This window comes from Pholcus phalangioides, unplaced genomic scaffold (genome assembly GCF_987345545.1).
Source record: "Pholcus phalangioides strain wild (caught in Gottingen) unplaced genomic scaffold, Ppha-v1.0 ptg000042l_1, whole genome shotgun sequence".
NCBI lineage: Eukaryota > Metazoa > Arthropoda > Arachnida > Araneae > Pholcidae > Pholcus > Pholcus phalangioides.
In genome coordinates this window covers 26,395,849-26,421,259 of record NW_028301628.1, presented here as the reverse complement: position 1 = coordinate 26,421,259, position 25,411 = coordinate 26,395,849, and the positions used below count along the sequence as shown (strand labels likewise).

The 25,411-nt window shown below is 35.6% G+C and overlaps 1 protein-coding gene across 1 annotated transcript; it reads left to right on the top strand.

Moving 5' to 3' along the window:
• The first annotated feature begins 77 nt into the window (after positions 1-77).
• Positions 78-19,858, top strand: nudC (nuclear distribution C, dynein complex regulator). Its single transcript, XM_089254824.1, has 10 exons — positions 78-267; positions 2,053-2,130; positions 4,636-4,866; positions 8,786-8,884; positions 11,446-11,556; positions 12,181-12,249; positions 14,698-14,823; positions 14,984-15,067; positions 16,298-16,416; positions 19,518-19,858. Exons 1-10 carry the CDS (start codon positions 193-195, stop codon positions 19,567-19,569), a joined length of 1,044 nt encoding a protein of 347 aa, XP_089110950.1. The 5' UTR covers positions 78-192; the 3' UTR covers positions 19,570-19,858.
• The last annotated feature ends 5,553 nt before the right edge of the window (positions 19,859-25,411 follow it).

Genomic DNA, 25,411 nt, shown 5'->3' with positions numbered 1-25,411 from the left:
ATTAATTGAGCATGATTGTACATATTTTTATTTTTGATATTCATGTTGTGTTTTTATTCGAGGGTCCTTCCTCCCATGTGAACGGAATCGAACCGTGATTTCAAACCGTGTGCCGGCAGGGATCGGACTTCCTTTGTTTTTTATTTGTTGTGGCGACTAATTTATGACTTGAGCTTGATACAGTAGCAGTTGATGATGCCCGATCCTGAACATTTCGATGGCATGTTGCTCGCCATGGCGCAGCAACATGAGGGAGGTGTGCCAGAGGTGAGGGATCATGTTTCTTACATGTTGATACGTCTTTAGACGAAATTAGGGTTAATAGATGGCATTCTAATTTCAACATGTCTAGTTCGTATTTTTCACGTTTTTTTTAGTTCCACTTTACAAACTAATAAATGGGAATTAATTACCCTTGCATGAAATTGAACATTTTAACCTCGATATAAAACAATGTAAATGAATAATCATTATTACATGGTCGTGGGATTACTTCTAGTTTGAAGGCAGCTACCGTGTCTCTTCCCCCCCCCCCCCCCACATCCTGCAGTAGGGTCTCTAGGCTGGGATATATGATGAAGGCGGCCCCCCAGGTATGGGCTCACAGGCCCGTGTATATTTGATTTTAATGTAAATAAATGGTAGGAATCGACCTTGGCAACTCTCCAGACTAGGGAATGCAAGCTGATCTCGCATTAAAAAGTCTCGCCACAGAGAGCAACAGTCCTACAATGATACAAATATTTGATTGTTACACTTACTCTTAACCCTTTTAGTGGCAATCCCGATATAGGAACGAGGATATCTTGTCAAATGTGATCACTTTATTTCGGTCACTTAACATAATTTTATTTTTCATGTGCAGTTATAATGTGGATCAGGGACATTTTAAAAACCGCTTAAAGGTTTAATGTTCAATTACATTAGGCGAGTAAACTGACTTCAACTAAAGAAACACATTAAGATATTTAATAGTTAACTGAATTTTAAGTTACCTAGAGCTTCAGAATGTATGCAGATGTTGAGGGCCATTTACACAGGCTCAGTTTAGTCCCCAAAGCAGAATGTTTAGGACTGTTCTGTGACAAGCGCTCAGCTGACTGGAAATGTTTAGCGGTAGAAATCCCCATACATGTAATCGTTTTTTTTTTTTGCACTTTTTCGTAAAATTCTCCCAAATTGTTCTGCGGTAGCGGTAGTTGTTCTGTGACGTACGTCGCATATTTGGGTATATTCTGCTTTGGGGAGTTTAGTAAATGGTTAAGTGATAAATAGAAAGTGGAATAGAATTTGTTTTACTTTTTCCGTTAGGTAGGTTTATGCGCATGCGACAGTGGGCATGGCTTGCCGTTCTTGGAGTGTTCTTTTTGCTCTCTCCAGGAGTATCTTAAGCGTGAACCTGTTTATGTGCCATTGTCTCTTCCGTTAGCTAGAATTCCTCTGAAATATAGAATGGTGAAGTAGCCGGAGGACACAACCTTCAAGTTTGTTTCAGAATATCTTTGCCGCGAATATTGAACTGTTCAAATGAAAACTTCTGCAACAAACAAGCTAAAAATCAATAAATGTTGGAAATAGTGGAAGCTATGGAGTATTCTGCCAACGTGCTCTCAGGAGATGAAAAAAAAAATTAAGATTCAAAAACAATTGGCCGTTAGTATGGAGGATTTATTATTCTTACGAAACAAATTTGCTGCCATCTGTTGGTAAAAATGTATAATCAAGTATTTAACATTAATTTTGGTATTTTAAGTGCTTATTTTTGCATTATTAAATGCATATTTTTAGAGCATATTTTACCACTTTTTTATTGCATATAATCTGGGCTCTAGTTATTACACAGAGCAAAAATCACATCGTTAAACAATGTATGTTGTTTAAAATACTAACTTTGGATTATGCAACAAAAGTAAGTGTTCTTGTTTTTGAAACACCAGGTATGTTGCTTCATCGATAAGCTTTATGTAGTATTAAAGTTTTTTTTAATTGATTGTTTTCAGTGATATTATTAATTGAATGAACGTATATCTTAACTAGAGATTATTGTTTCAGTTGCTGGAGACAATATTTAGCTTCTTAGCTCGTAAGACTGATTTCTTCACTGGTGGTGGTCCTGGAGCTGCTAAAAAAGTAAGCATTTTTATTTTCAATTTTGTTCATATAATCTGAATTACACAGTTTAACCCCCCTTCCTCCCGCCTCTCAAAAACATGCTTTTGTCAACAAATTAGAATTCATTTAAAGTATCAGTGATAAATCTTCAAAAACGGGGTTCTTTGTTCCCATTACAAATAGAAGGGGGGGGGGGAGAAAGAGCAGGCAGTTAGCCTGCAATAGATTTCTCTTTGGCCTTCACCTTCCCCTATGTGTTTTATTTCTCTCTTATACATAAGGCAAATGCACCAGTAGTGGGCCACTTAAGAACATATGATTCGTTATATTCAACCCTTAACTCTTTAATGTCCCGATAGAAGACCTGGGAGGTTCTTGAAAATACCAAGTTTTTTGTGTTCGAAGTGGACTCGTCCAAATTTCAGCCACTCTTTCCCTCTCCCCACCCTTTCTCCATGAGTTTCTATTCATTCTACCCTTTGCATTGACGTTCACCCTTTCATTGCAATGGATTTTCGGAGATAATTTGTCTACTGAAAACACCCCTTCCCTCACAGTATTATCTGTTTGTAAAATGCATTGAGTACCCTAAGGAACATTCTAGTACATCAGCTTTTAAAATCCCATTGATAGGGCGTTGCAGATGTCTTTTCCGTTCCCGCCTCTGACAAGAGCTTTCATCTTCTTTCCCGTTGGTGACAAAAGCCCACCGAAACATACCCATACCCCCTATCTGGGCCGACTTGAGGCGGTTATGGGCATTAACCTACTCGGCCAGCTTCTGCCGATCTGGGCGCTATAGAGTTAATTGGCATTGTGAAAAATCTGCTCGTAAATGGCATCGTGATGCCATTTTGGTTCCCGCAAGTCATAATTAGTGTTGTGTGTTTGACATTAAAAACCGATTTTTGACATGACAAGCAGCAAAAATTGGTTTAAGCCATGAAAAACCTAAACGAATGTTTTTGAATAATATTTTGATCACAATATGTTGATAACATGATGAAAAACTGATTTTTTTTTGTACATTATATTTTATTTTGAAACACTAATTAAGACAAAATATTACTTATAATTTGCAATTTTGAATTTTTTGGCATACAAAGATTCTACTGGAACAGATATATAATTTTATGGTCCATTTTATCTAAACTACTGATTACCTGTGTTCAGTTTACTAAGCGAAATAGAGCTATTTATTCAAAATATGTGTGATAGGAGATGACAGGATTAGGTTTTTGACTTCAAAAACTTACTCAGTAACAGTCGAAAACATGTCCTTAGAATGAGTTATAGGAGCTTTTCTTAAGCATTGTATGCAATCAGCACTGCTAAATTAAAGGACATTTCAGTCCAATTTAGTATTTTTATTGCCAGCTACATTCTAATGTTATGCACAATAAGGGTATAATTTTAAGTATCTGTGATTATTTAGAAAATTCAACAGAAATCAACTGTACATAAATATAGTGTAAAATTTTTTTTAACACTTTATCTATTATGAAAAGAGTACAACATATGGTTTATATCAATACACATATACTTTATGAGCAGTAGAAGAAATTTTGGGAGGTTGAGAATCATGTTAAATTGAAGAATATCAAATAGTTCCATAATTTTTCCTTCACCTTTTATGTTATGCTCTGTTCAAATTGTATATTTCAAATGAAAAAAAATGCACATATATTGTCAAAAATAATTCTGTAGGGATCATAAAATTATTTTACAATCATATTAATTATATATTCTTTGTATAATATAGTGCCGCTGTGGTGGTTGAGTGGTTATAGTGACGGACTCGCGATGCGAGGATCCGTGTTCGAACCCCACAGTGGTAGTCGGCCGAAGTTGGTTTTCTGTGGTTCCCAACTTCAAGGCGCGAATGCAAGCTGATCTCCCTGTTAAAAAGTCTCGCCACAGAGAGCAACAGGCCTACAACGTTACAAATAATCAACCACTTCACTCACAATTTGAAGTATAGATGGCAGCACTGAAATATCATACACAACACTAGCTACACACTCAGACTGTTAGGTGCACTCACTTTGTTCCAGACTCTGCCACGAAGCTGGGCTGGAAGAGATCTCGGCAACGGGATAAGTCTGGTGGTAGAGACCCTGGCGTTCATTCATTCATGTATAAAATAGTGAAAAACATTGCATGCAATAGAATTGTGTATTTTGAATGGAAATTTTTATATTGAAAAGCAATATTTAAGGTTTTTGACATGACAGTTTAAACCATAAAAAACCTGCCAATCCTGGTTTCAGTGTCTACTAACAGGGAAATATATTACCAAAATGTCGGCAGGGATATGATTTTGAACTTTTTTTTGCCAAAAGAAATGCTTGGCTCTTAGTTTTATTTATTTATTACCATTTTTATTTATTTGTCAAGCCCTGATGTAGGTATTACAAACAAGATTAGTCAAAGAGTATGAATTCATATACAGAACTCTCTTCTGAATTGAAAGAAAAATATGTTTGAAATACTTCTAACCATTTTTCCCCTTGGTTATGATAGCTCATCATGGAAAAGTTCAGCAAGTATGAGAGCCAGGCAGTAGCAGAACAGAAAAAGAAAGAGGGAGAACGAGAACTTGCAGAGAAAAGAAGACAAGAGAAACTCGCTCGCAAGATGAAGGAAGAGAAGCGAGAGCAGCAGCGAGTCAAGGATAATGATTCTACGGAATCCAGAGTTACGGAGCTGACGGATGCTGAAGCAGAAGAACTCAGGAAAGAAATCGAAGAGAAGGTAAAATGAGTTTTATGTATGACTGAGAATCGTCTAAAAATTAAAACCTAGTTTCGTATTTATTTTGGCCATATATGATGTACATTTAATTGCAAACTACAGTGAAACTTACCAACAACAGCCACTAACAGAACTGAGGAATGTGGCTGTTATTGGTATGCTAAAATTGTTAAAAGGTTCAGTAGTCCTGAAAAAAATTAAAAATTTTGAATGTTTGTAAAATTGTAACAATCCGTACTACAGTCAACACCACTTCATGTGATTGCATCTGGACTCGGCATTTTTGATAACAATAACTGATTGATGCTATCTGAAAAATATAAATATATATATCCGAAAAAGTCCTGGTTGCAAGTATGATGACCATACGTCAAACCAGATGGTTTGTTTTCTCCTCCTGTTACAATTCAGTTCTATGGTCTTTTTTTTAAATAAATTATTACATGTTATTCTTCATCATATATCAATATCATAAATATTAGTAACTGGCTAATATCTACAATCTAACATTTGAGTATATTTCATCAAACCAGTTTAGAATAAATTTATCACCATGAATTTCATTCTTAATAGAGGAAACATAGCGATGTTTCCTCAGCTTTGAAACTGGACTAAACAATAAAAATCTGAAAAAAGTAAACTTTGAAGAAAAAAATTAACATTTATTGTTAAGTAAACATCAACAATTAAACACTTCACAATATTCATTATATATTTTATAATTTATATACATGCACTTGAGAATGCACTTCATAATTTACATACATTCCACATACAGACAGACAGAGACATGACCGCTGACCGCCCAGAGAGACCATCTTGGGACGGTTTGCGCTCTTTCTGAAAGGGATGGGCGGTCTCAGAGAGGATTCCACATACATGTGTATTTGTGAAGCAAAAGATCAATTAAAAAACTTATCTAGCTCTGCTTGTGTGTCAACCCTGTCGCTGCATTTCAGTGACTCGTTTTCTGTAATTTAGCATATTGTTCCAAAATATGTTGTTTTTTTTCCGTAGGCTAAGAGCATGTCTATTTTTTGGTTGAGTGAAGAGAACTTTTTAATGGGATTATACAATACTTTTTTAAATATGTGTACATACCATAGATCCCTTAACACTAGAACGGCCGGAGCAGTAATTTTGATTTTGAAAATGTTAGAATCTCGGCAGTATTTAACATACATGTTCTATTTTTGGTGGCTTTTCATTATTTCTGTACTTCTCTCTGTGTATAAAAATTTGATACCATTGAAGGTTTTGTTCAGGAGATATTGACGTTTATACCTAAAACGGCCAGGAGCAGTCAAATTATTGCTTTTAGGTTTTTCCCTATCATTTCCTGATGACACACATAACATATATTCAGGAGTAGCATATCAATAAGAAAAAGTAAATGAAATAATGCTATTTGTTTTGCATTGTGTTACTGGGCAATCTAAAGAGTCTATTGACAGGGCTAGTATCTATCCACAATCAAAACCCTATATCTTATTGAGTAATAGCCTCTGCTATCAAAGTTGAGGAAACTTTTTTTTCTGATCGTTCACCTGGCAAGTTCAGTTTTTGTTTTAGTTTGACATTTCATTACTCTTCATACTACCATCTGCTTTGAAAGATTCGTAGGAAAATAGGTTTATTCACAGCATGTAGAAATGGCTCTTAGAAAAAGGATGTATTAGAGCAATAATTTTATCAGTGCTAAATGATGTTTTGGACAATAAAGCTGAGGCTGAGGAGGAATTTATGAGGGAAAAGAAGTTGATAACAAACTGAAATCCTGATAACTATAGACAAGTTTTGTACAATAAAGCTGAGGCTGAGGAGGAATTTATGAGGGAAAAGAAGTTGATAACAAACTGAAATCCTGATAACTATAGACAAATTTTTTCCCATGCTATATAGTATTAGTCCATTCTGTTCCTTGTGAAAGTGATAATAATACCCTAATGATATAACATTGTCCATGATTTTAATAAGTGGCATTGACTATATGACTAATTAGAAGAAGCTGTTTTTGTTGCACATGGCATTTTCTTTGCATTAAAAAAAGCTGTAAATTTTGCATGGAAATCTTCAATTCATGATTGGACACTTTTTCTATTGATTCCATTCAAACAACAGTTTATTATGAATCACAACAGTTTTTGTCAAAAAACATGATGTGGTGAAGAAAAATGTGCAGTATGGTGTTGTAATCCTTGGACATTAGTCCGCTCTAGACTATTGTCTAGAGCGGACTTTGGAGGGTTTTTTGATTAACCCGAGCACCCTTGGTCAAACAGCATGAAAACCAGATTCTGTTGGCTATGACATAGCCACTTAATATATTCTAGCCTTACTTTTGGCTATATTTTATTTTTTGGGAAATGTGTCCAGTGCACCCATTAGCTTGTAATCCCAGGGGTCACAAACCACATTTTGAAGACCACTAATAAAGGAAAGAACATATACTTGATTTTATGTTTGGAGGGTTCAAGGAAGGAAAATACTACAAAACAAATCTTGAGGGCTATCTTATGATATGCATCATTTTCATGTTTAGAAATCCTTGTTTGGAGGTTGACCTTAATGCTAATCCAATGTGTTTTGTTCCAAGACAAGGGGACCCATTGTTCAGAGTTTTCACTGTATATTATTTTTGTTTTTATTTAAAGAGTAGACTCTATTGTCCTCCTACTGCACTGGTGTGCAAAATTAAAGGATATAAGATAAGATTCTGTGTATCTGAGAAAAGTATAGCTATATATCTGATCTATAATAAAAGAACAGCTTATGGCTGATAAGATATAACTTGTGTTCCTTATAGTTTTTGTTCAATTGAATTTTATTTTTAGTAATTTTTACTCAGAGTTTAATGCTTGTGCGTTTAAAGTTATCACTGGGCATATTATGTCCTCCAGATTATAAGACAATTTTGATTTTCAGACATACCCCTGGCCAAGTGAGTGTCTTGCATCATTGGGAGTTTGCTGAATGGCTTATTTAGAATTCTGTGGTCAGATGGCAGAATGTCAAAAGCCACTTTTCCCAAAAAATTAAGTTCATATTCTGGTGTTTCGTTTGTCAAAATTTTCGAAGGTGACAATTTTGTCCATCTCTTTCGGTCTATGAGGAACCAACGGAGGCAAATTGCAATAAGTCAAAAAGCCACAGTATGACATTTTTGTAAAATATTGTCTACAAATTTGCCCTAATGAAATTTTGAAAAAGTGACTTGTATTACATTTTGCTATCTGAGCACAGAATTTATAATTGAAAGTTTTTCACCATACAATTTGTTTTGACCATAATTTCTTTCTTTTTAATTTTAAAGTTGTGAGTTTTATTCTTTTGCGATAATTCAATAGTTTATATTAGAAATTAAAAATGAAATTCTGTAGTGGCTTTCCATAGCCTCTATAATCTGTAACGCAGTCAGCACAGTGCTTTAAAAATGCTATTTCTAAGTACCAAAAATTTGAGATTTCTTGCATCTCTCCTTTCTCACACCTGCATTATTGAAATGAAAAAATAAAGAAGGCGCATGAAACTAGTAATTTTGTACAGGAAAACATTTTTATTGAATCTTTTACTGATTTACTTTCTCAAGAATTAATGATAAGCCTCATGCCAATGAAATTAGAGGATGTACATGTAAAAAAATAGCAAAAAAATTCCTGCATACAATAATAGTCTGTATGAAAAATATTCTCCAGTCTGAGCTCACTTCCCATACATTACATTGAATTTCATGGTTTTTTTAAAACTGTTTTGCTGGCTACATAAAGTATGGAATGGTTAGATTAAATTACCTGCCAGAGTTTTTACATCTGTGTTGTAAACTGTCATTCTTAATTGTAGTTAATGTTTTTCACAATAAAGCTGTAGTCCATGATTGATACATATTTATTTGTTAATTATTATTATTTTCATTTTCTAGGAAGCACGAAAAAAAGCTGCTAGCAATTCTTCACAGAATCATGATAACGAGGAAGCCTCTGGTGATAAAAAAGATGAGAAAATGGATGAAGATAAGAAGGTTCTTTTTGATTTTGTAGATTTTGATTTAATGTTAGCTTGAAATTTATGTGCAATTGCATTATTCCCAGCAGCCTTTAATTTTAGGGAAAAATGTGGAATATTTTTATCAAGTCAGATAAATATGCAAATATTATAAAAGTTGGGGGGAAAATTCTATGAAGACAAAAAAACAACCCAAACTCTTTTTGGGTTTTTTCTATTCCCTCAAATGTTTTCATTATATTTCCCTCTTCAGGAGTTTTGGTTTACAAATCTTTTTAATCATATTTGCAAACTTTAGTGGTTCTTTATAATTGAAGTGGTTCTTTTATAAGTGAAAATATCTAATAAATTATTCTTAGTGCAGATGAGCCATGAATTACACAAGGAAGTCACAGTTGTCAAAAGTCTGAGAAACATTGAGAACCACTGCCTTAAACTTATAACTTAGGTCACAAATTTTTCGGAACTATGAAGCCTTGAGTGAGAAAATGTAAAAATTATCTTCTTTTTAATATGAACGGTCATAATTCCATTTTGGAAATTTTTGTTTGTGTTACCACAAGGTTCTAAATATAATTGAAGGTACTAGTTTTTTTTTCAAAATTCTTTCTCAAAACTTCAACCTTAATATTTCCATTTTTGCCAAGAACATGTTTTCTTTCATTTGTCCTCTTAATGGCAGTAATTTTAGTTTGAAGAGGTACTAAAGGGGGGGGGGGGGAGGGGGTTTGATCTCCGTACAAGGGATTTGTTGTGGGCTCAGAATTTTTCACGGGCCCCACTATAATAAATTTACTGAGAAAAAAATTATATTTTCATATCTGTTCCCCAGTGGTTGAGCTCTTGACAGCCCTAATGTTTAATTAACCATGTCATTGAATCAAGAACAAAAAAAGAGTTGAGTTGCACTAATGCAAAAATATTTAGTGTAAATACATATAGGTCCAACAAAAACAAGTTACAACAATGATATTGCATTAAATGAGAATGCGTTCCACTCTCAACATTACTCTCAATTGAATCATTTAGTTTAAGAAGAGAATAAAGACTAAAAATGGCAAAACTACTTTTTGTACTTTAAACTATCTCCAAGCTTCACTTTACAAGTTAGTGGTAATAACAAAAAACCAGTCAGGGAGGCAGATATAGGAAACTATCTATACCTATCTATAAAATCCTACCTTAAGAAAAAAAGTACAGGTTTTGAGAAGGTAATAAATACTGAACTTATTTCCTTCAACCTTATGAGTGTGAAGAGAAAGAAGTTGAAGGTATTGTGTTCTAATTTAGGGAATGGCAAAACTTTTCCATTCCCCAAATTTCCTGTGCAGGAAATGTTTTTCCTCAGAAAGTTGTGGCTCTACGTATTTTGCATCCATGACATGAAAACTGATGTAGTTGAATTTTACACATATCACAAAGGCCTTGTGCAAAGTGAGGACCTGGTGAAGTTTGAAGTCTTTTGTGGATAAAAATTCAACAAATGAGTTGAATCTACTATGAAAGAGCTACATGTCTCCAGCGATGCATGTGGCGGCCTAAATTTGAATAATACTTTGGCTCATTTTCTGCTAGCTTTAACATCAACTGTTCACTTTCAGAAAATACACCAATACTTCCCTGTTGTAACAGGAACTTTGGGACACAGAAAAAAGGGGAGAAGGGGGACAGAATATACCCACCTGAGGAATAATGAGATGATCAGAACAGCCAAAATGTTAGTGACTGTGACAAACATTTTGCTCAAAAATATGTTAGGCAATTATAAAGAATTGGTGGCCTAAGTATTTTAAAAAGTGCACAAACTCTGTTTATAAGACTGAGACATTTTTTGTTTTGAAATACAGACATCTACAGTATGCTTCTTCAAGGGCAAGTTATGTTACTGCTTGCAAGTTTACTGATGACCGTGTCAAAAAAGTTTCCTTCTCCAAATACCAAGAGCTGCTGTAATATTCCCTACCGATCAAACTTATATTGCCAAACTACCAATAAATTGCAAAAAAGTTGGAGGTCTCAAAAATTCGTTCATTACATTCTAGACATTAAGCCATTTTGCAGCATCATGGTGGTTTTACCGTGATAAAGATCAGTCAGTGGATGCATGACTTTATTGATTGTCAGTTTCATTCTCTTTTGAAATTGTGTCTTAGTCATTTCATTTTGTGTGTGTGCACGCGTGTGTGAACTGAACAAAATATTTTTTCAATTTGTCAAAAATTTGATTTTTGGACTTATTCCCTTCTTATAAACTGGATGATTCAGTTTATATGCCTGTGTCTTTATGTAAGTAAATGACACTTCACAAGTGGAAGAATGACTGAACCAGCCCAGTGTGACCTTATTTTTCTTAATTTTTTCTACTAGACACAGTACACTTAGCACAAAATACAGGTAGGTTGCCCTTCCCTTGGAAGAAATTTTATATATATATCTTTTTTTTGGATTAATCCAAACTGTCAGTAGTCTGAGGTGGTCTCAGTCCTGCTCACCTTGGATTATTGAGATGCTACTGTACATCCTGGATTCGATTGCACATGTTAGTGTCTATATTTTTCCTCTTTTTTTTAATAATAGGGTGACTCCGACGAAGAGAATGAAGAAGACAAAGGCAAAATCAAGCCAAATGCTGGAAATGGATGTGACTTGCCTAACTACAGGTGGACTCAGACACTCTCAGAAATTGAAGTAAATGCTATTAAGTTTTCTTTGAAATTATAATCCATTTTTTATTATTTATTTATATTTATCTTTTAAAAGTATAATCCAGAAACAATAATTCCATTCACAGCTTATACTTGCCACGTCACTTGACCTTTTCAGAATATTTGGAAATTCACTTAGAATTTCATTAATAATCATCGAAAATAATATAGAACTCTAGACAAGTCCTAAAATGCAGAGGTTAACTTTACAGTGTGGAGAAATGAAAGAAAAGTACTTTTCCGTGAAGCTGACTTTCTAAGCAATCACATTTATTAAATACCTTAGTGGATATCAGAAGGGGTAAGAATAGAGGGTGGTACAAAAAAGGAAGAAAATGGCCGATGTAATAGAAAAAGGAAATCTGAAATGGAATTTGGGTAAAGGAAAAAACATGAACACAAGTCCCGATTGAGAAAAAAAATTCTGTGCAGAAGTGTTCTAGATTAAAATGGTTCTACTGTATATTGTATTCTGTTCTATGTTTTTGTGTTGATGTATATCAATAAAATGTCTGTTAAAGTTATTTTAAATTCAATGAATGTCACTATTTTTCTTATTATTGAAATGAACTAAGTGTAAAATATTATATTCTGTTCATTTTTGCAGCTCAAAGTTCCTGTACCTGCAAATTTCAAAGTGAAAGCTAGAGATGTTGTAGTGGATATAACAAAAAAAGTTAGTTATTGCGTTTTATTTATTTGAATTTTCTCCCGTTTATTGGTTTTATTATGTCACTGAACATATATTTCTTGTGGAACCAACATATGAAATTAACATATTTTGATATACTACTTTGAGTTGCTTTTACTTATCTCTCAACAATATTTAAAAGTGTAAAAATTCTGCACTATTATTTTCATTTCCAATTTAGAAAATAGGTCACAGCACTTCATATAATAACACTATTACCTCAAGCATAATAAATGTGTTATTATGCCTACACGCATATACATCCAGCATACACTGATTTCTTACACATTCCTAAGAGGAATGTATGTTTATGCTTTTGTGTTTTAATCATTAGATTTTTACATACTTGTTATGATTTAGTTTTTTTGTACAAAATGTCAGTGATTTTTAGATCCATAATTATCAAGTATGGTGAAATTAAAAGGTTATGTGAGGACTAGAGAAAAAATAAAATGCAACATATATTTCACAAAAGCTGAGTGTTGTGTCTTGCACTCTATGATATGAGAAATTTTTTATGCATTACATGAGCATTAATGTCAGAAAGAGGAGTCCCCAATTGTTAAGCAGCATTAAAGCAGGTTTGTTATCCACTCTCACAACTCTAGCTTGGTCAGCTATTCTATGACCAAGAACTGTTACTGATCTTTCTTGAACATTAAGCTACTGTCAATAGTCAGGAATGTTAAGTGCAGTGCTTTGTTTTTGCGCAATAAGGAATACTCAATGCATCCTAGCAATCAACTAGTCTCTTTGCTAAATTTTTCAAACACACTAACTCAGTCTACCTCTGTTGCTCTAGTTATTTCTAACAGATTCATGTATTTTATCATGCATCAGAGACTCTCGTCATCAATGAAATAAATGAGAATTGATCAACAATTGATCAATTCTCATAATTACTATCTGCTCTCATTCATTAAAACATCACTATTAAACAATTTTTATATTAAATAATGTAATCAAGATATGAACTTGAGTGCATTGTTTCAAAAATTTTTATGAATGCTCACCATTTTAACCGCTGTTTTTATTTCTTCTTTCAATGGTTAAATGTGTTATTTATTAACTGTACATTTCCTTTAGTCATGACTAGGGCTAGACAAATCTGAGGTGTTAGGTCGCCCTAGTGGTGCCATGGTAAGATGCTCGTCTTCCACTATGAAGGTTACCATCAAGGTCCATGGGTTGGAATGCGGGCATAGAACGTTAGAAGCAAGTTCTTTGCCTACTGAGCCTGGCGTGACCACCGATTGATGGAGCCTTCATTTCCCACCTAACTTCTCTGGTCGGAAATTGCTGTATGGCATTATATGACCAGAGTTGGTGTGCAGTAAAATAGGTCACCATGGTGACTAAAAAGTTGCCATTGGCACCTAATTTTTTTATGTATGCCGACCTGCAACTTTCTGGATTTCGCTATTTTTATAGGGCTTCTGGAATTTGAATTCATATTTCCAGATTTCAAGTATTTCCATCAACATGAAAAGAATAGAAAATTTGAAAAAGTGGAGAAAAGAAACATTGAGCTGGCTTTTTTGTCGCTGCCACTTTTTATTTTCTTTATAAAGTGACCCTCCACTGCTCATTTATATGAGAAAAAACATTGTGACATTGCATCGCCTTAACTCTAAGCATGGTGCCCTGTATGAACGTTAGTCAAAGCTTTCCAAACATATGAACGTAAACATGGCAGCCCATTCACATTGAAAGTATTTTTATATGTGTTTGATCGTAAGATAATTCAATAAGTATTTTCATAATGGCAACTATATTTCATGGCGAAAATTATGGAAAATCAGGATTTATTCACTGGAAAATACGGGACATCCATTGTAGGTAGAATTTCTAATTTATAGCTGAAATTGTTGATAGGAGGGAAATTAAGTGCTTCTGTAAATCTTGGTTAGTTAGAATGAATTTCATGAAAAAAAATGTTCATTGTAACGAAAATGTCCTGTAAATATCAAAAATTCAAGGAAGCATCATTGAAAATAAAAAATGGACATTTCTTTTGTATAGTTGGACAGCAAATGATGATGAAAACTATGTCCTGTAAAATACGGATAATATGGTTACCTTATGTATTATTTCTTATGTCGGTTCCTATCATGGCCATAAAAAAATTTGGAAGGCCTACAAAAGTATGTTTGCCAGATTCTTTCAAGATTTTTGCGAGAAAGTTGTAAGATTTTTACCTTCTGAAGGTTGGCAGGTCTGTATGTGATAACCGAATTGCAGTCCAATTGTGCAGTCAATTGCTGGAAAGTCAGCATGGAAAGTTCCCTAACTCCTACAAATATTAATGGTTGTATTATTTTGTCAGAGAAAAAAATGCTTGGCACTTAAATTTTTTGGATTTGTCAAACCCTGGTCATGACTTTCATGTTCAGTTGCTCTGAAGTTGACAGCTTAACTTAAATCTTACTTTAGCACTTGAAGATTGGTTTGAAGTTCCATCCTCCAATTATTGATGCTGATTTCCCGCACGAGGTGAAAGTAGAAGAATGTTGCTGGGTTATGGAAGATAGCAAAACAATTGCTGTCACAATGGAAAAAGTAAGTTGTACTTTTTAAATGGCATTGAATTTTGACATATAGTTAGTTCTGTTATGTGCAGATCTATATTACCTGTGTGTTCATATTATACCTAAGTTAACTATATCTTCATAGATGATAATTTATTAGAACATCTTAAATTATTATTTTTTTTTTGCAGGTCAATAAAATGGAGTGGTGGGGTAAACTTGTAGTCACGGATCCAGATATAAATACGAGGAAAATCAATCCTGAACCATCAAAGGTATATTTTAATAAAAGTTGGCTTTTCTCTCAAATAACGGTTGAATCTTTTTATTTAAGTTTCATTTAAAAAAAAATGTAGTTGTGATCATTGATTTAGCGCAGCATGACAAGAATGGTCCTTGTACCACAAAAATGAAATTCCAATCCTAAAAATATGTAACAGGAAAGTTGCAAACTACTGCAATCTCCTGCATATAATCTACACATTTAAATTTCTCTATTATGAAGGGAGGAGAGAAAATATCATCCTATAATCCTTAGTGGCATATAGTCTGCATACACAATCTTTTGGTTGTTACCTTTACTTGAAGAATTGAGGCAAAGGCTGTTGGTCTGTGTTTTTTTAAATGAAAAAAGTCAATTTTTTCCACTGGCGTAGATGCCAATAGAATATAGTTTATCTATTATACATGAAGCAAATTATATTTATGAATTTTTTTTATTTCATCCCAAAGAAAAAAAAAAACTTCAGATATTATTCAGTATAGTTTTACCTGCACTTTGAAATTTAGATTATTTTCAAATATCTACCCCATGGCAGTAAAATATAGTAAAAGTCCTAACAGTCTTTTTGCTTGCAGAAAATCATCATACACACCACAGGAATACATGGTGACACCTCGTTTTGTTGTCATATTATGAAGAGAAAGATGCATACAGTACAAAAGAATTTTCTTTCGGGAACTTCATTTTCATCCCCGCTTGGTATCCAAACTTTCATACTTTGTATGAACAGTGGGAAACAACATTGTTTCTCTCAGAAAGTCACAAGTACACGAGGGAAGAAAAAGAAATTCATTTCCTTACACATTAATGCACACAATAGAATCTTAAATTTGGGTTTGACCAAGGCCGTGTGAAATTTTTGTGTAAACTCATCTCTCTCTCTAAAAAAACATGAGTTTGTACTAATTAGGAAAAGTTCATTTATATATAACCTATAATTGTAAAATGCATGATGAATCAGCTGTTATGCATGGATTAACTAATTAACAGTGTGGCAACTTGTTCATATTCATCTTATGCCTGAACTGTCTAGAACAGGAGTGATGAAATGTGTATCGAATTTGTGTGAATTCTGAAATTTTACTCATTATAAATTATGGAATGTCTCATTTTGATTTAGATATCTTTTTTTACAAGTTAAAATTGTAAGAATGACAATTTCATAAGTGGCTTTGTTCAAATTGTTAGCTCTTTAATCATACTATTTTGATTATTTCCGTAGCTTTCTGATCTGGATGGCGAAACACGAGGCATGGTGGAAAAGATGATGTATGATCAAAGACAGAAAGAACTTGGTCTGCCAACCTCCGAGGAGCAGAAGAAGCAAGATGTCCTCAAGAAGTATGTGTCTTGTAATTTCATCTTGTGATAATGCATAAAACAAAAGGTGTTTCAATCAATTTTTTCATGCAAAATGATATGAAAAAAAGTTTATTTTTATTTCATAGAGTTGGATTTATTATACTCTTAACTTGAATTGTTGATTTGTTTAACAAACTAGATTTTAATAATGTAATCAGTACTATACTAGAAGCATACAGTAAAATCTCCCAAAGAGGGGGGTGAGGGTACCCTTCATTTCTCTAAAAATTGGCCCCTTTCTAGAGGTTCGTCTGGAAAAAAATGTTTCAGTTAATAAAAATGCATAGAAATTAACGAATTCTCTTGCGATATCTATGCAGCAAGGCTTGATAAATCCCAGGTTACCTTTGTGACCATAAAACATTAGTGTCGGTGCCTAAAATTTGCATGTGTGATTACTAAATTGTAGTATGAAAAAAATATAAAATTTTGCAGAATTAACCAACATGGAGAGCAAAAAACATCATTTTGGACTATGCTTCTTGAAAAAAAAAATGAATACACTTAGCTCCCCTGAGAAAATTGACTGGTGGCAAATTTTTTCCCTTTGATTTGTCAAGTTCTACTATATAGTATTAGAAAAGTAACCAGTGAGATGTTCATTGACTACTAGAATTGGGAAAGAATGGCTTGAATCAGATTGAACACATAACATAGAATAAAGATTTCACAAAGTTATAAACCATACATTCACCACTTGTCCTACTTTTTGTGCTTTTTGGTAAAATGTCCCACTTTCTGAGTTTAGTCCTACTTTTCTTTTTTAACCAAATACTGTCAGCAAACTCATTCTTAACTGCTTTTAAATGAAAAGGGAATCATCAATATATTGCCAAATAATACAAATGTGGTAGATTACAATTTATCGATTTTGCCAAGAAATTGTATCATTTTTCAGGTTACGTGAACTATATTTGGCTTATTAATTTTTCTTTTGCTTGGTTTGAAGGTTCAAAAATTCATTTTGTGTCCATGTTTTGAAAACTTCTGCCTGGATGGAAAAAATTTTACATTTACTGCTTCATGGTCTTGGACTATTCATTGTATAGTAACTAGCATTCATCATTCAAAATTATGGTGCACACACATTTTGTGTATAGGTGAAACAACAGTTTGCATAACAAAGCAGTTGGATACATAGACCTATTCTAAGTTTTGTGATTCTATACTACCCAATAGCATTCGATTATCTTCTGTGTTCTTAGGACACGCACGCAAAGGCATAAACAATATCTAGAAATGAAAATGCTTCATTTCTAAAAAATAATGATTGAAAATATAAACAAATTCCTTTAAAAAAAAATATGAACAGTGCGGTATTGGACCTTGTAATTTACACATTTTGCACTGTGCTTTTGAAAGTAGTTTCGAATGGCCGTGATTCTAATAATACACCCCTCCCATACAATATACATTGTTGTCCAGTGAGATCATAGAACTGGCAAGGCCAAGTAAGTGGAGGACTCAAAAGCACCTATGTTGGTCCACCTTAACAGGCATTGTGGTGCCATTTTGACCCCAACAAGCATTAATGCATTTGAAAAATCAACAGCTTTCATAAAAGCAGTGAGTTTTTTACATGACTTCATTCATTTGTCGATTAAGTCATAAAACAATTTTTCAATTTTTAAAAAATATTTTTCCCAAAATGATCTTTTTACTAAAACACACATTCAAATTAAATGGGGAGTTTTTTAATCAATTTTTTATGATTAGAAAAAGGAACAGATATGTTTGAAATGTACCCAAAAAATGAAATTTGTAAATGGAAATGCTATTTACCGTATTTTCACAAGCACTAAAGGTAGTCTTATTCAAAGTCGGAAACACAGTTGTTGCAAACAAACTATGACATACAATGGTTTTTAACCACTGGCTGATGTGAAGATATATTTTTGGATCAGCCAGCTGTTAAATAGCTTTGTATGGATAGCGGGGAGTGACGTCATCCTTGGTAACTATGACATGTTCATCACACAGATCTTACGTATGATTCACTAACAGAACTGTCCTTATGCTCACTCACAGATATCCAGTTTTGCACAATTTATTCAAAATTGTTATTAACATAACATGCTTATAGAAGTATCACTGGCATAGAAAGTGATGTGCTGATATTTAAATTCAAGTAGTGACTTGTCCATAGATAGTGTATATCTGACTCACGAAAGCTACTTAAATTCCAGAGAATGGCTAAATATAAAGTTTATTAATTCGAAGAAACACACAGTACATTACATATATAAAAAGAAATGAGAATACACTGACACATAAAAAATGACATCTGGACTCTGCAAGAAACGAAAGTCTTCTCTCTCGAACAGCGAAAGAGAGGTAAAGAAACAGCACTCTCACAAAAACGATGTGTTGGCAGATTTATGATATTGAAATGCCAACACCTACGCACTCTATCCGACAGCACCACCACATGCTCTTCCGAAACGCCAATCCTATCTGAACATTATGATCATCAGATGAAAAATGCTTTATGCAAGCGGTGTGGTATGGTCATTTTGTACTGTACAGAAACTTTGACAAATGATATAAAGGAAGGAAAAAAAATATAAGAATGTCATAAATTTATCAAACACATGTAAACAACCAACTTGAAAGGTACTGATAACAGGATGATCCAGATGCATTTCTTTCTCAAAGGGGTGGCAAAATGAGCAATGTGGGAGTACACAATGACCCCACCATGCCAGATAAGGGTTAAATTGGTTGTGTATCTCTTACATTAATGTTCAAGTTCTACTGTAAATTAAGTGTCAGTGTTTGCTAATTATGGTCTGTTGTGTCGATTTCTTTCCCACAGAACCTGTTCAACCACAGTGGACAAGCAATATGTCCCCAGACACATTTTCTTTCCTTTCACATTTTTCACTTAATTTATATGAGCAATGAAGCACGCAAATAGTGTTACCTCTTCTCTTATAATGTTTCATTAAAATGAGTGGATTCACAAGATACAAGGTGTGGTATCCTAGGGCACTGATGACCAATTTTGTGTAAGGTTTTGAGGTTTTTGTAATGCTTTTTTTAAATTATGTCATGATTTTTCCTCTATTTTCTTTCTTCAGATTCATGGAATCGCATCCTGAAATGGATTTTTCAAAATGTAAATTTGCATGACAGCCTTGACTCTCAGTTATGTTTGAATTTTCTGACAGAAGAAAAAAAAATTTTTTTTTTTTTTTGAAGAGAACATATAGTAATTATTATGAAATCTTGGGCAAAAGACTGGATCATTGCCTCACTTTATCATGTACAGAGATGTTCATTCCATAAAGATTTTTTCTTCTATGTTTTGCCACTTATGCTGTTGCTTGAGCACCTTTGTCTGTGCATGACAGCTGAATTGAATGTAACTGTTTTTTGTTCTTTAAAAAAAGCAATAAAGTTATTTGAATTACCGTGCAAATCAGTTACGTTTCTTGTGTTGCAATGTCTGATTTTATGCATAATATATTTGTTAATGGATGAGCGATCTGCTTGTCAGATAAGTTGTTGAACTGCATTTACTGGAATTCAGATATATTAACTCTCTATAGGGTTCTGCTGAAATGAACCAGGGATGACTTCAGTAGCTATGGAAAGAGGCTCTTAAACCTTTGACTCTCATGCATTGGTGATCATACCTCTGTTGCCCTTATGGAGAAAAATTATTGTATAAATTGTGTAAACTCTCTCTAGCTCCTTTTAAGCTCTGAATAAGTGCACATTAATATCCTTAGCTCTTCATTGCATCTGTGATGAATTGTTAGTTTATCTAAGCACAGGGGCCATCGTTGATTGATTCATTTTCTTGACATTGTTTTCTAAATTCAATCTTTCAAACTGAGCACAACTGGTCTATCGCTGTGGGCAATTTGCTATGAAATGAGTTCTGCTCGAGGTGTGCATATGTACCTAACAGTCTGAGTGCATAAACAGTTTTATTGATATTTTATACTTTTCAAACTATGAAGTATAACAATTGAATATTTGTGCCATTGTAGGTTAGCTGCTCTCGCTGGTTGTACTTTTTAATGGGAGACTGGTTCACATTCACAACTCAAGGTTGGGAGACACAACTATTCCTCCAGTGGAGTTAAAATCTTCGATACTGGCTAACTTTCCATATTTCGCTAGTTTACGAAAACTTTGCCCCTAGCACTTTTCATCCCCGGTGCATTTTGCCCCTGGCATTTCTCCTGCCCTGACTGTATGAGCAACAAAGTGAGTGATAGTCATATACTTGACAATGGATGAGTAAATGACCATATATCATTTATATTGTCATTTACTGAACCATGCAGTCAGTCACAATCACTTACTCATATGGTCACTCATTCAATTATTCTCTTGATTATTCATGCAGTCATTTACTCGAAAGTTTTAACAACTGGCTGTTGCGAAGATATCTTTTGGAAAGAGAGAAAATTCAGTGGTCCCTGCGGGGAATCGATCCCACGTCCTTTCACTTTCTGGGTGAACGCCCTAGACCACTAGACTATAAAGGCACCGAATCTCTCAATCTTTCCTTGGAGCTCGTATACACTGAAAGGGGCCGTATGGAGCTTGGCCTGAGTCTGGTCCGGCCGTCCATGTACGGTCCCTTTCAGTGTACACGAGCTCCAAGGAAAGATTGAAAGATTCTGTGCCTCTGTAGTCTAGTGGTCTAGGGCGTTCACCCGGAAAGTGAAAGGACGTGGGTTCGCTTCCCCGCAGGGGCCGCTGAATTTTCTCTCTTTCCAAAATATATCTTTGCAACAGCCAGTTGTTAAAACCTTCGTATGGTAGCCGAGAGTGACGTCATCCTTGTATAAGTCATTTACTCAACCTCATGTACTCATGCAAGCGCTCGCTTGATAATACTTGTGGTCACCCAAACAGTCAGTCTAGTCATATGTGCTTATCATATTTAATTGAGTTAAAACTTTCTCGATAAGTGCATTGTTATACAGAAAATACTTTAATTACAATGAAATTTCAATATTTATGAACATGTACTATGTAGGCTTAATGTATCAGCTATTTTAACCAGGGCGCCTAATTTATAAAACTGCCAGAGAATGAAAAATTCTCAAGCAATGTGAAGAATAATTGTGAAATCTTCCTTGGTGAAAATTACTCATTGTAATTAACTGCTATGCTATCACGAATGAAATATTTCGTCTAAATGCCCGTATAATAAATTCATTATTTCACAGTTCTCTGTTTTATTTCCTCCCTCACCATCGAAGCTTTATTGCAACCCTTTGAATAAAAAGTTTTCCCCCTCCATTTTTTATGCTGTTTGGGGATTCCCCTCCACCTGCATATAATTTATCTATCTCCTATTTTCATGTAAGGGGTCATTCAAGTATTACGTCAGCATCGGGGGGGGGGGGTTTCAGATTTGCTGACTTTTGATGACGGGGGGGGGGGGGGGTTAAGGTTGCTTACGTCATCAACCACCCTTTTTGAAGATATGAAATATTCTAAGCTGCTGACGGGAGGGGGGGGGGGGGTGTCAAAAATGGCTAAAACTCTGCTTACGTAATGCTTGAATGGCCCCTAAGAGCGAAAGAGAACTGTATATACTCTTTTCTATCTATTATATCTATATATGCATTATTATTTTTATACTTATCTACTTTTTATACTGCATATCTTACTTCGGGGTTTTTCCCTTCCCCCCCCCCCTCCCTCCTTTTTATAAGGTGAGGTTAGTTGAGAACAAGGTTATCAGATTAATCGCCGATTCGTGGAATATAGAGTATCAAAATTTGTTGCTGAAAGCTTGTACGCCAAGGGTTAAAGCCGGGTTTTGCTAGGAGCAGGTTTTTTGCGTGCAACGTGGATCACCGATAAGAAAGCGGTAAAACCGTTTTCCTACAGAGCGCAACGTGCTTCGCGCCAGCGCTTTAGGCCGACTGCTTCTGGAGAAGTCGAATGCATTGTGCGCCGCTCATTTCGCGGATCTTTTCTTCACAGCATGAGTATTTTCTGACTTCATCTCAAATTACTCGGCCTTCAACTGCACAACCTTTCAGGCCGCAGGCTACATATGCGGTATTTCTGTCGTTCACGGGCCATAACAGTAATTTCGGTTGTCCCATATTAGCTGGTATGCCACCAAACTCGAGGGAACCAAATTTTTAAATGTTGGGGTCTACTTTAGCCCATAGGGCTGATCACATTTATATACACTGAAGAGCCAAAAAAACTGGTTCATCTGCCTAATATCGTGTACGGCCCCCGCGAGCCCGCAGAAGTGCCGCAACACGACGTGGCATGGGCTCGACTAATGTCTGAAGTAGTGCTGGAGGTAATTGACACCATGAATCCTGCAGGGCTGTCCATAAATCCGTAGGAGTAAGAGGGGGTGGAGATCTCTTCTGAACAGCACGTTGCAAGGCATCCCATACATGTTCAATAATGTTCATGTCTGGGGATTTAGGTGGCCAGCGGACGTGTCTAAAGTCAGAGGAGTGTTCCTGGAGCCACTCTGTAGCAATTCTGGACGTGTGGGGTGTCGCATTGTCCTGCTGAAATTGTCTAAGTCCGTCGGAATGCACAATGGACACGAATGGGTGCAGGTGATCAGACAGGATGCTTACGTACCTGTCAGAGTCGTATCTAGATGTATCAGGGGTCCCATATCACGCCAACTGCACACTCCCCATACCATCACAGTCCCCTGTTAACATGTAGGGTCCATGGATTCATGAGGTTGTCTCCATACCCGTACACGTCCATCAGCTCGAAGCAATTGGAACCGAGACTCGTCAGACCAGGCAACGTGTTTCCAGTCCTCAACAGTCCAATGTCGGTGTTGTCGGGCCCAGGCGAGGCGTAAAGCTTTGTGTCGTGCAGTCATCAAGGGTACACGAGTGGGCCTTCGAAAGCCCATATCGATGTTTCGTTGAATGGTTCGCACGCTGACACTTGTTGATGGCCCAGCATTGAAATCTGCAACAATTTGCGGAAGGGTTGCAAGTCTGTCACGTTTAATGATTCTCGTCAGTCGTCGTTGGTCCCGTTCTTGCATGATCTTTTTCCGGCCGCAGCGATGTCGTAGATTTAATTTTTTACCGGATTCCCGATATTCACGGTACACTCGTGAAATGGTCGTACGTGAAAATCCAAATTTCATCGCTACCTCGGAGATGCTATGTCCCATCTCTCGTGCGCCGACTATAACACCACGTTCAAACTCACTTAAATCTCGATAACCTGCCATTGTAGCATCAGTAACCGATCTAACAACTATGCCACACACTTGTTGTGTTATGTGGGCGTTGCCGACCACACCGCCGTACTCTGATTGGTTCCATATCTCTTTATTTGCATACGCATGCCTGTACCAGTTTTTTTGGCTCTTCAGTTTATATAGCAATTCCGTTCACATCGCCAAACAGCAATTTCCAACGTGTGAAATTGGGTGGGAAATAAAGGCGCCATCTATCGGCAGTTACCCCAGGCTCGGCAGATAAAGATGTTCCGGGTTCTGGTCCGTTCCAGGCATGCCGGGAAAAGCGAGGTTCAATGAGTATCACAGTATGCATTCAGCGGTTCGAATCTTACCGACGCCACAGTAGTGGTCGGCTGAAGTTGGTTTCTGTGGTTCGCAACTTCGAGGCGCGAATGCGAGCCGATCTCCCCGTTAGAAAGTCTCGCGGTACAAATATTCGGGCATCATACTTAATTCAGAATTTGTAATGCAACATTTTGTAGGTGCACAAACTCACAATTTCGGCATAACTCGATTGGTAGTAAATTGCCCATGCGATAGACCGGAATTGTGCTCGGTTTGAAAAATAAAAAGAAAGCACTATGACACGCATTATTTTTTTTACTCAGTAACAAATTTCATGTTAGGTTCACAACAATAGCCTGTAGTTATAAGGAGCTTTAATTTTCCAAATGAAATTGTGCTAATTCTTTTGTGTTGTTCTTTAAGACGTGTACTATCCGGACTACTAATCGGAAGGGTTTAGGGCAGTGATTCCCAACGTGGGAACGCTTCCTGGGAAGAGATGGAATATTCCAGGGGGGCGGTAGAAGCTACGGGTATAACATAGGATCCTATGGGTTAGATTGCGATGGGACAAAAAAGGTTGGAAAACTATGGTTTGGGGGGGGGGGGGTCGTTGATATAAAAAAACTATATGTCCGTATTTTTATATGAATTAATTAATTATTAATGAATGATAATTATAGTCGTTGCAAGAGCTTCGTTGGATTTAGTATTCTCTAAGTGGGAAGTATCCGTTTTATAGTGGATATGATCCAGTCACTGTGGTGGTATAAATTGGTGGCAGCACTATACAGAAACAAACTCCATGGAAGCTTCACAACTCGAACACGCATATTCCAATAGGTACCAATTCGTTAGAAGTTCCACAGGAATATGGACGAGGTGTATTTGAGGTTTAGTAGAGTAGTGGATATGATCCCAACTAAAGTGCGGTTAATTCCATCCCTAAAAAAATAGTTGAATAATAAACAATGTGATGTGGATACAGCCCCTGTGTACAACTCCTATCCACGTAAGGAAGGTAATAAAAGAAATTAGGGGTAGAGAGAAAAACAAGAAGTTTAATAAGGGATTTGGTTGTGTGTGTGCATAAACGTATCCAAATTGCACTTGTGCAGAAAAGACGTTGTGCCTATCTGTCACCAAATCCCTCCTAGTTGCGATTCTTACTGATAACTTTCTTCTCGAAATCCATCGCGGGCGGGATGGAACCCCTTGTTGGATCGCATTTGGTCCACGTGGCGGAGGTTCTGCACCCCTGATGTATGTGTGGATTGTTTTATGATTCTCATGGCACCTCTGGGTAGGATTCAAAAACACTGATAATTTACAATGAATTTATGAATCAGATTTACGTCCAGATATTTGGTGTGAAATCAATATTTTCAGCGTAATTATATACACAGTGAATGACATCATTTCTCTGATATAAACGGCTGTGTCTGATTGCATTTCTAGGAATATGACATA